Below are 11,885 nucleotides of genomic sequence, written 5' to 3'. Positions count from 1 at the left end.
AACTCGATTCTTAGAAACTCGATTTTCACATTGATTTTCATAGAAATCGAGTCTTTGATACTCGAGTTGCTACAGTGAAATCGAGTCCAAGACACTCGAGATATTAGTTTCTTAAATAGTTTGGAAACGATGCTAACTAATAAAATTGGTTGAAAATGGTTGTTATTTTGAAAAAGAAATCCATGTGCCTATCCATTTGACTACCATTCCATCCAACTTCCTAGACTATACTCTTATCTGCTAACCAACCAAAACTCCCCCAAAACAAAAGAAAGAAAAAAAAAAAATAGAGGTCCATTTGAATCCGTTTCTTTTTCCACACGCAGCCAACTACGCACAAACACATATACTCCCACACAACTCACAAACAAGCCTTGTTATAATCTCCTCTTCAAACCAGAGTCCCTTCCATTCCATCTCAGTTTCCAATATCCCAAATTTTTTTTACACCCAACTCAATTTTCATCATACCCATACACACACACGCACGCACGCACGCACGCACTCTCTGTATAGCATAATAGGACTAGTTTTTATTTCTTTTTCTTTTGGCTCTGCTCTGCTTTGCTCTGTTCAAACATCACACTCCAAACCCTAGAGTCAAAAGGAGTCTGGGCTTTTGCTTAATTTTTCAGGGTTTTGGTTTTTTGATAATGGGTCTGGGTTCTTGCCCACTTCACAGGAATATGCTTCTTCAATTCAAACCAACACAAACAATATTGGCTGAGAAACGAGTTAGTTTGTTCCTCTTCACAAAATTTTCTTCCTTCTTCTTGTAGAGTGTATACTATATATAAGTTTCTTATGTAGAATTTGATTAATTTGGATTCTTGACCAACATAGTATATATAGTGTACAGAGAGGAAGAGATATGAATGAATGAAAGAAAGAAAAGAAAAGCCTCATTTTGTAGTGTACAGGACAGTTTTGAAGAATTGGGGTTTGGAGAATTTTGATTGAGATTACCACTTACTTCTTTCTATTGAAAGTGATACTGGATTGATTTTTTATTATTTTATTTTTAAAGAAAGATTGTTAAGGATTTTGTGGGGGAGGGGGGAATCAAGAAGTTTTACATGAACGACGAATTGGGATTCGTTTAATTTTTTGTTTGATCATGATTGAGTCAAGTAATGGATAGAAGTAAGCTTACTTTAGTGCCGGAATGGTTGAAAAGCAGTGCAAGTGTCACTGGTGCGAGCAGTTCAAACCATCAATTTTCATCATCTTCATTGAAGTCAGGTAATTCTCATTTCCTCTCTTTCAATTTATTCTATGTTTTATCTGTTTCATTATTTCCTGGTTGCTGAGAAATTTGAGGAACATGGAAGGAACCTAAGCTCGAGTCCTATTTTTGTGTTGTTTTAGTAGTAGCAAAAGATGATATACCAAATCTGTACTAAAGATTGAATAATGCTGGAATTTGTTTTTAGCTGATTAATGCATATGCCCTTAAATTGTTATGTTTTCTTGGGGACTCATACTCAAAAATTTACCCTTTTGTTGGGTCTCAAAAGACTGTTGGAGATGAATGGAATCATTAAATCAATATGATTTTGAATCCATCATTCTCTCTCTGAAATAAAAAAGAAAATAAGGAATTTTAATTGTCTTGTCTTTTATTACATTTTTGAATTAAACAATTAGAGCATAAGCTGAAATGTTTAACCTTTGCGTATATCTTCTGATATAGATGATCATCCCATATCAAAGCATGTGAGAAATGGGTCGTCTGTGAGCACTAGTGATTGTGATATAGGTCACCTATTTGCTTCTGATCAAGCAACTTCCTCCTATTTCCGCCAGAGTTCTAGTAGTAATGGTTCTGCCCACTCACGATCTTACAGTAGTTTTGGCAGAAGCCAGCATGATTGGGATTGGGAGGACACTAATGACTACCGTGGTAAGAACAAGTTGGTTTTGGGTGACCACAGGCTGCATGACAGTTCTGATACTCTTGGTACCTTCTTGCCCAATAGGATTGAGAAGAATATGTTGATGCATTCACAGTCTATGATTACAGGGAAACGTGGTAACACATGGCCTAGGAAAGTAGCTGGTGACTCAAATAATGCTAAAAGAAAACACAGCGATGCTAATGGCCTGCTTGGTGGTGGTGGTGGTGGTAGTGTTAGCAGTTCTACTAAAACTGCATTTGAACAGGACTTTCCTTTGCTCATAGCTGAAGAGAGACAAAGTGGTTCTGAAATAGGAAGAGTCTCATCTTCTGGCTTGGAGACTACCATCCAGAATTGTCCAACTGGCATTTCATCTACGATTGGTTGTGATAGCTGGAAGTCTGCTCTAGTAGAGGTGCCTCAGATATCTGGATGCAATAGCACAGATGCAGCATTGGCACAGCAAACTCTTGCTGCAAGCTCAGCTTCTGTGTCTCCAAGCACAGGGACACGCATCAATATGGCTGAAACATTGGCTAATGGTCTTGATCATGCTCGCGCACGTCCCCAAGTAAGTTGGATTTTCCATTGTATTTCTGACCATTTGTTAGAACATATAGTCCTGCTCATATGGTGTCCTATGCTTTTGAATGTAGTTATCTGTTAAAACTCAGAGGCTTGATGAGCTGGCTATGAAGCAATCTAGGCAATTAATTCCCATGACATTTTCCATGACCAAGCCCCTGGTAAGAGTTGTTGCTTACCTCAATTGTATTTCATAAATACCTAGAGCTGTGCATCGTACATATTGTAGTCTGCCTTGTGTACATATTAATGCTTTGAAAGTCATCCAATCGGAAGCCTTCTGTCCATTCTGGTAGAGATAAAATAATGGTTATGGACAGACATTTTATAACTAAAGAAGTATGATGACTCATCAATGAGCAAAAATCTTATGCACTAGCTTGCATTGTTGCACAGATACTGGAAGATATGCATGATCAGGCCTCATACTGTATGTTTCTCATCAAGGGCATTGAAATCTATATGAATGTTGATTGTGCGTAAGCATTGAGGATTGAAGAAGTTGCTATGTACTAGATCTTTGTTTGATTGGTCTCAGGACATACCCTTTAGTGATCTCACTCTATTTGTAGATTGCATAGATTCTATCTTTATGATTGTAGATTTCATACATTCTCTATCATTTTGATTATAATGCCCATTCACGTGTAGTTCTTTAGGCTACCTTATATATAAATTGTGTACATGAGGTAGTTATTCTGTTTTAATAAAACTTTATTACTTATCAAAGGAAAAAAATAGTGTACAGATGTAACTATTATTTTGATAAAAATCTTTGGATTGTTATGTTATCCAATAACAGAAGGTTATGTTGATACATTCAGGAGTAGAATGAGAATCTATTTAAGCTTAATTTTCAGATGTCTTTGAGTTGTAAAATTTTGTTCATCAGTTGTTTTCTTGTTTTTGGTTTTCTTGCTTTAGAGCATGTGTTGATCAGTTTACAATATCTGGTTTTATCGATCTGTAACTGAGGAGTGTGAGAAATTGGTTGTGGAGCCCTCAGTCTTGCAGGCAATCCAACTGCTGCCTGCAGTTGGTTATGAGACTACTAGCAAAATGCTCCAATGGATGATAAATATTTTGGGTGGAGGAGTGTTTATCCATTTGTGACAAGAAATTTTATGCTCAACAGTTGTAGCCAGACATTTCTGTTTCTATCCAGCAGTGTTTCCACGGGAGGGGGGTGGGGGGTTATACTATCAAATGAAACATGCATTACAATGAGAAGGCTTTCAAACTAGCAAGTTATTGATGCATGGTAGGAAAATGAGGGATAGAATTATAGCTGAAAGCATAAATGGATGGTTAAAGTTAACATTTCTTGAGAAAATTTTGGGGAACTTGGGATGGTGAATTTGGATCATGTGTACAAAGATGAATCATTGCACCAGCCAGCATCACTAGCTATGTCTTAGGAATGTGATGATGAATGATAAGAAGGAAAATTGGAAGGACTTGAAAGGTTCGAGTGTTTGTGGTAAAATAAAAGGGGTTGAATATGAACAATTTATGGCTTATGCTCTAGTCAACAAATTTATTGCTAGATGCATATGAGCTTTAGTTCAAAGCCCACAAGAATGGAGAGAGGGTGAGGTCGTGATTTCAAAACCCACTGGGCGCTTGTATAACTTACCTATAAAAAAGTTTGTTGCAAGATGTGAGTGAATTGCAAAATGGGATTTACTTGGGGTGGTTGAATCACATAAAAAAGGGGGTTAGTTGTGATAGTTGGGAGAAGGCTTTTCTGCGTTGTGTGAAGGAACAAAACATAATATAATTGTTGCTTTGATGGTGGTGGGACCAAAAATTGTGGTATTGCTTTATAATTTTGATGCCACATGTAGCTGCTTCATTTATATTCAAACACTCAAACATGATTTGAAACTTTTTTTTTTCTAGAAATGTACTTGTTTTCTGGTTGCTCACAATTAACTGATATATTCAAACAATCAAAAGAAGTGCACTCGAAATTTTGCTTTTTTGCTTCCATGTTTTCTAGTTTCTCGCAGTTCTTATAAGTTTTATGGTTGCCTTCTTGTACTTTTCCTGTTTTTGGTGAATGGAGCATTATTACTTATAAAAAAAAGGAAAAAGAAAAGAAGAAGTTTTTTGGGTTGCTTGCAAGTGCTTATATATTTTTTCCCTGTCAAGTGTCAACTGTCAACTGACTTGTTGGTGGATCTTTCAATGTATATGATTTTAATAAAGATGGAGAATGAAGAGCCAGTCAAGAAATGATTTTTCCATCATATTATTTTAGAAAAAGTGTAAGAATAATGACGGAGGGTCAAAAGTAATATTAATTTTGAGGCCTTACAAGATGGCATTAATAGGCTAAAGATTTGGAAAATTTGAAATATTTAGTAAAATTCTCACCATGGACCTCAAGAACACCCACCTCATGGTGAGGGACATGACATCATGGTGGGCATTTTCATTGAGAGATTATATTCTTCACACTGCCTTGTCAAGTGTAGTATATTCCACCACCTACTTAAAGATATTAGCAAATAACATGCTCTTTGCAATTTAGTAGCCTTTTGAAGTCAGAGAAAAGTATAGAAGAGTTAAGCTGACACGGGTTGGCCCTTTTCAATGATTGCTATCAATTGCACCTATGGAATTTCTTATTACAAGTGAAAACATTGCAAGGATAGCATAGCTGAAAAAATGTGCTGGTGGTAATGAGAAAATCCTTGTATTGTTTTCTTGGACCACTTTATTTTATACTATTTGGATGAGGCTTGGCTTGCTTACAGGGAGGGTGGTCATATTGATACTGTTTTATATGTGGATAGATAGCAAAGTAATTATTCATGACACATTACCAAAATACTAAACAATATGAAAAGTTAATGTGTCATGAATAGTTACTTTGCTATCTATCCACAAATAAAACAGTATCTAAACAATATGAAAAGTTAACTGCTCATAAGTTTGTTAATGTACATGCTATGGGGTTAATATTCTAAAGCCTAAAAATCACTGCTTCAAACTGTGATAGATCCCTTGAATTTATGTGATACATTAATTTAATGTTGGGTCATTTATGTTTGATTCTTATTAGGTTCCCAGTCCTTCGGAGAAATCAAAACCCAAGATTGGGCAGCAGCAGCATTCATTCTCATCTTCACACTTCGGTAATAACAGTCCACGTGGAGGGCCTGCAAAATCTGATGTTACAAAGTTATCTGTGGGTAATCTCCATGTCCTTAGTCTGTCGCGAGAGTTGAATGGTTTCTCTTCAGCCGCTAAGGATAGCTTGAGTCCTACTAATGGAAGTAGACTAGCTAATAGTCCACTTGGCATCGCTCCATCGGGTGCTGGGTCTGCATCCTTGAGGAAGTTAAGCAACAATTTAAGTGCTGCCACTGCTGATCACAGGCCAACCTCTTTTCGGACAACTATGGAGAAGAAACCATCAACTCAAGTCCAGAGCCGGAATGATTTCTTCAAAAGTCTTTCAAGGAAGAACTCTCCTACATACTTCCCTTCTGCTGTCTCTGATCCTTGCCAAGCTGCCTTGTCATCCATTTCAGAGAATGCTGATAAATCGGTTGCAGAAGCTGCCGCTGTCATGTCCATAACTCTTCAGAATACAGAGGATGCCATTTCATCAGATGAGCCTGTTTCAGGCTTGTTGAATGAAAGTAGGGGTGAGATGACCTGCATTGGCAGTGCCTGTGATGTGATTCAGAAATGTTTAAGAAATAGAGAGCAACATTCAAGCCCTGATGTTACTCTTTATCCAGATGAGGAAGAGACTGCATTTTTACGATCACTTGGGTGGGAGGAAAATGCTGGAGAGGATGAAGGCCTTACAGAGGAGGAGATAAGTGCTTTCTACATTGAGGTAAGGGCTCTTCTAGAATTTTCTCTTTCCTTGTTTTTTTAACCTCTTTCTATAATTTTTCTATGTTCTATAAAGGCCAAATACACAGTTGGTTCTTGAAGTTTACACTTTGAACACTTTTAGTCCCTAATTTTTAAAATGATAAATTTCAGTCCCTAATGTTTTAGAAATGAGCACTTTTGGTCATTCTATCATGCTCCATTCATTTTTTGTGGTTGCTTGGCTAATGGAGCAATGAGGTGGCATTTCCCCCTACGCAAACCTGTGAGTGCCTATTTACCCAACCTGAACCTGTGAGGTCACTTCGTCACTGTTAATCAGAATTATAATGAAGGTTTGTTGCAATAAGCCAGAGAAGAATTCTTCGGTCAAATTCTACCTCAACACTCTCTTTGAGCATTTTAAGATTTTCTTCACTAATTTCGTCAAGACATCTTGTCTTTTTAAGATCTAGTTACCCTTATGAGCACATAATTCTTTGCAAGCCTTGAAATTCAAGTCCCTTCTTGATTTCTCTAGAAGCTGCTCAAATATCAGTTTCTTCTAATCCATAGAAACATCCGCTGAATCTTGGTACTGATGCTTCTCTAAGAACTCATAAATGCATAAGAACTTCTGGATAACTCTGCTCTTGGCTGGCTAATATTTAACACATCTGATTATTTTGTCCCATGCTATTGGAGCACCTCATTGTTTCCAGTCAGTGGAATTGATGAAATGGCTCAATACAAGAGATCCACCACAGCATTCTTGTGCTTACTCAGCCAAAGCATTGTCTAGTCTGAGCTAAAAACAAAAAAGAGTTCAACTGAGTTTGGGTTGGGGGAAATGCTACTGTGTAGGATTTTTTTTTCATCTCATTCCTCTGTTAGCCATGTACACAAGAAAATTAATGGATCATGACAGGAGGACCAAAAGAGCTCATTCTAAAAACTATAGAGACTAAAATTGATTATTTTAATCATTAGGTTTCTAAAAGTGCTTACAGTATATACTTCAGGGACCAATGGTATATTTTGGTCTTCTATAAATAATATTGATTTTTTTATTTAACGGTAAAACATATCATCTGGATATCACTTTATAAATCTTTGTGCTTGACTTCTTATGCAGTACATGAAATTGCGGCCGTTATCAAAACTTTTGCATGGAATGCAGCCAAAGAGTTCACTGGCACTCACCTCACAGGATGGCAGCTGTGTTGGTGCTTCATCTGAATTGAGCTCGTCTGCTGCTTAGTCATAATCTGTGGCAAACATGTTTAAGCAAAAATAGGAAGTCTGAATGGTGGTTTACTTTTATTTTCCTTTTTTGTTTTGATTGATACTGAGAAGTGATTTTAGCTAAATGGGGGTGTTAAAGAGGAGAAAGATCATGGGATGCGTCTGCAATTGCCGTTTGCTGAAGTTATATGGAATAAACTGCAAATGGCCCATTCCTGAGGAAAATTAGTAATACTCTGCTTACTTTTTAACTTTACGATTTTCTGAGTTTGAAGGATAGAAGAGGTAGGAATAGGATTTATATTGATCTGATGTAAGAAGCTGCTGAGGGAAATTAGTATGAGAAAAGTGTGTTTTTCCTTTTAGTTATTTGTTTGGGGCTCAATTCCACAAATAGATTTTGATTTCATTAGATATTTGATAAAGAAAAAGAGGAAAAAAAATTTCAGTTCGCTTTGGCTTTCTTGGCCTTCAGCATTTTATTTGTTATGTTGAAAATTCAATGTTTATATCTGAGGAATAATACCAATGTTCTTATACGGAGAGCAGCACAATTTTTATTTTTTATTTTTTTTAAAGCATCACTGCTACGATGCTTGTTTCGATTCATTTGGGTTCTGGACACCCTACTGGCGTCTACTTGTGCTTTTTACACAACACAACTGACTTGTGCTTAGCATAAAACATGGTAGATGGTTTTGCTGAGTCTGGTTTTTTTGTTGGTTTAATTCAGTCAAATTTACTTGTATTTCTTTCAATCTATTGTATTTTGTGGGGTTTTTGTAATTGGTAAGAAATACTTAAGTTGGAGATACAGAAATCCTCTCCTGCAAAATGGAAGGTTGTTCCAAGAAATGACACGTGGCAAATAAAGGCTCCAACTTTATTGGAGCAACTCGCGAGAAACTCGCAGCCAGTTTTGTGCTCGCATAATGCTCGAGCATAAGACAATTTGTTTGCATGATGTCCTTGTCCTTGTGCCGACTCAATCCCAATTCATATATCTTGTTCTTATCCACGAAAACCCTAGAGAGAAATAGATAGCAATATTCAGATTGCCCATTTAAGAGAGAGAGAACCATACCCTTTGACATAGCCATACAAATAGCCTTTCTCTCCTCTTTAGTCTTTCCCCCTCACCATTGCCATATCACTGAGAGGAGATTATTTCCATCACTATCTTCACCATACTAGAGTGTTGAGAGTTGTTTGGAGATGGGAATTACTGGAGCAATACCACAAATCCAAGGAGACTTGGTACATGTGTGAATTACAATTCTCTTGTAGTTGGGGTACAATTTGATTTGTCAATGGTTCAAAAGGTTGTAATTTATTTATTTAAGATTTAGTTATATTTGTTTTCAATTTATTAATGTGGTATAATCATATTATAATGAAGTTGTTATTGCGTTTTTGTTTTGGTATTTATTTACTTAAAAATCATATATAAAGTATAGATATACTTAATAGTGGACATATTTATGATCTTATTTTATTGGATGAGTTTGGTTTGGTTTTGTATAAACCGACATTGAAGTTGTAAAACGACATGAGTGTAAAAGAATTGAGCTTGTGTTGGGACTACTTAGTTTGTTTGTCGTATGATACAAGATGTATTCACCTTTTTATCCTTAAAAAGTTATATGGATAAACAATTATTGTTGGGGCTTTTGGCGAATTTTAGGTAAAAATTGTTGGATTGAGTTGATGAGATTTACTTGCCCTCACCAACTGCTCTCAAGAGAGAAGGTCCTCTCGAAGATGAAAATTGTCCCCCATCATCTCATTAGCTAACCTTGACCCTTGTTATTTTGAGGTCATATCTAGTATTCAGAGTTTGCCTCGATTTAGTATCACTCTTAGAGCCTGTATTGAAACAGTGCTTAACCCTTAGATGTCCAATCAACTACTATGTCTCAACACATTTAAGGGAGAGCCAATTAGCTCTAGGTTCAAGTGGCATTTCACCCCTAACCAGTTTGGAGCTCCCCAAGCTTCATCCTGGTCTCATGGATAGATCACCCAGGTTCAGGTTCATAAGTAGTGACAAGAGAGGAAGGGGTTACTCTCAACGTAACATTTTGGTTACGATTGTCCACGAATTCAACATCCTGCATGGCCTTGAGACTTCATAGTAGATTTTTTCTACCTTCTTCTTGCATTCAGCAACTACCATTTGACGAGCATAATTGGGTTTGATTCCTTTCATCACTGCAATCACTAGCACAAACTCCTTCTTTCTCTATTATTTTATTTATTTACTGTCACACACATAAAGCAATGACATGGTGCTTTTAAGAGGTATTTGGATTTTTAATAGATTTTGAACTCTAAAAGCTTTTAGATGTTGCTCCGGAGAGTGTCATGTTGAATGTTGAGGACCATAGCCTAGCTTCTTCTGCATGTTTTAGGCCCACAAGATGTCCTTCCAATGTTGAAAATTTGTGTTGCTTTGGGTTTGATCTACCAAGTATTCGTCCCACCTTGTTGTAGCCATGGCAAACTAGCCTTTTTACACCCTCCATCTTTGTCATAACAACATTAGCATCCAGTTTCTACGAAGTATCTCATTTTACTATTCTAAAAACTACTTTATCTATTATACCATATCATTTTACAATACACTCAATATCTCAACTTTTATATTCCTATACAACACATTAAAATGATATATCTACACCATAAAATATATAACCCAAAAAAATTATAAAAAAAAGGTATTTTAGTTTTGTAGTGAGTCCAGGAGAGAGAGAAAGAGGAAGATGCTTTTGAGGTGAATAAATAAAAAACATTATTTTAATTTTGCAAGTAAGCTACAGTACCATCATAGATTTAGAATGGTATTGTAGGTTGTAGTACACTTGCAAATTTTTTTACAATTACAAGACCGGGTAATGGGCTTTTACAATTACAAAAGGTCATAGGGGTTCAATCTCCTACACGTGAAGGGGAAGTGGAAGATTAAATGAATAAATTCATCATTTTGTAGTAGTTTAAGTTTTTTTTGAAGAATCAGTAATTAAATAGTGTTTCATAAGTTGAACCAGTCTTTTGCTTATTTCCCATATTGTGATTGTGCTGGACTTGGGGTTATTATATGTGATTCTCATGGCCTGGGTTTTTGTAGGAAGAAGTTCAAAGTTATCAACGGTGGACTCTTCAGAATTTGAAGCTCTTAGGTGCAATTGACTCGATAAAGTTTGCCAAAGATATTGGTATCGTGATTTTATTTTTGGAAGCGCAGATGAAGATTTATTTGGCTTGTTACAAGAATATAGTTTTTCAAGGGCTATTTATGGACGCTTAGATTATGAGTATTCCTCTCTGCTTCTGTGCTTACTCTCTCTGGCTGCTCCTCAAGGGATTAGTGTAGCTATGGTCCTATGGAGATTGGAGATAGCGTTATATGCTTGAGAGTTTACTGATCCTAGGGCTTGGGGATTTTCCCTCTCTTTTGATGCTGTTTTAAGGGCAGATGTAACCTCTGTACAAGTTATTATTATCAATTTAATATAAATTAATAATCTTTTATATAGAAAAAAGTTTGTGTTAATTAGATTTGGATATAGCCGGCTGTCCACGGGTCGAGCGGATCGGGTTTGGGGTTGACCTGTAACCCTAAACCCGATCAAATTGGGTGAACAAAAAATGGACCTGTAGCCTACCGAACATTCGGGTCAGACCCGGTGGCTCAAGTCATCGATTAAGCAGGTCGGAGTCATCGAGTGATTTTGAATTTGAAGTACAACAACTCAGAAGAAATCAAACCCAAGAAAAACATAGATCGCAACCATAATCCAAAGCTATAGAAATCAAATAACACAAAAAATACCACAAACCCATAGGTGAGAGACAGAGGAGAGATAAGACTCTACCGGCACAAACCGAACAACCACCACTCCCTCCCCCACCATCAACGCATCCATCACAAGATCAATACAACCACTGTCAGATTTCACAAGATTAGATCCTCGAAGGAGTTTTGAAGCAGATTGGAGGATGATTTACAGCCAAGATCAAATTGAAGAAGATCAGTACATTGACCATCGGTGGGGCTTGAGAGTGACTCAACCTAGGACGCAATTGGGAAAATTTGTGACGGCGACTAGGGTTAGTGATTTGATGACTAGGGTTAGTGATTTGTGAGAGAGATCGGAGAGAGTGTGAAAAATGAATCTAAAGGTTAGGCAAAAATAGATCAGACGCTTCAAGTATTGGATGTGAATAATGATGGAAACCCAAAATGATTCTTTTTAAATTTATGGGCAGTTAGGTCAATTTCTACGGGTCAAGAAGTGTGAGAACCGAACTCGAAGCAAAAAC

At 36.8% G+C, this 11,885-nt stretch overlaps 1 protein-coding gene across 2 annotated transcripts; it reads left to right on the top strand.

The window, feature by feature from the left end:
- The first annotated feature begins 376 nt into the window (after nt 1-376).
- LOC142643485 (uncharacterized) lies at nt 377-8,101 on the top strand. Of its 2 annotated transcripts, XM_075818140.1 has the most exons (6): nt 997-1,242; nt 1,694-1,903; nt 2,024-2,469; nt 2,555-2,644; nt 5,554-6,339; nt 7,453-8,101. In XM_075818140.1, the coding sequence occupies exons 1-6, from the start codon at nt 1,134-1,136 to the stop codon at nt 7,576-7,578; spliced, it is 1,767 nt and encodes a 588-aa protein (XP_075674255.1). In that variant the 5' UTR covers nt 997-1,133; the 3' UTR covers nt 7,579-8,101. The 2 variants fall into 2 exon arrangements, with proteins under 2 accessions (XP_075674254.1, XP_075674255.1); XM_075818139.1 differs by having other exon boundaries at nt 377-1,242; nt 1,694-2,469.
- The last annotated feature ends 3,784 nt before the right edge of the window (nt 8,102-11,885 follow it).

This window comes from Castanea sativa, chromosome 7 (assembly GCF_040712315.1).
Source record: "Castanea sativa cultivar Marrone di Chiusa Pesio chromosome 7, ASM4071231v1".
Taxonomy (NCBI): Eukaryota; Viridiplantae; Streptophyta; class Magnoliopsida; order Fagales; family Fagaceae; genus Castanea; species Castanea sativa.
The sequence above is the reverse complement of the archived record's forward strand: the minus strand, read 5'-3'. Positions and strand labels throughout refer to the sequence as shown.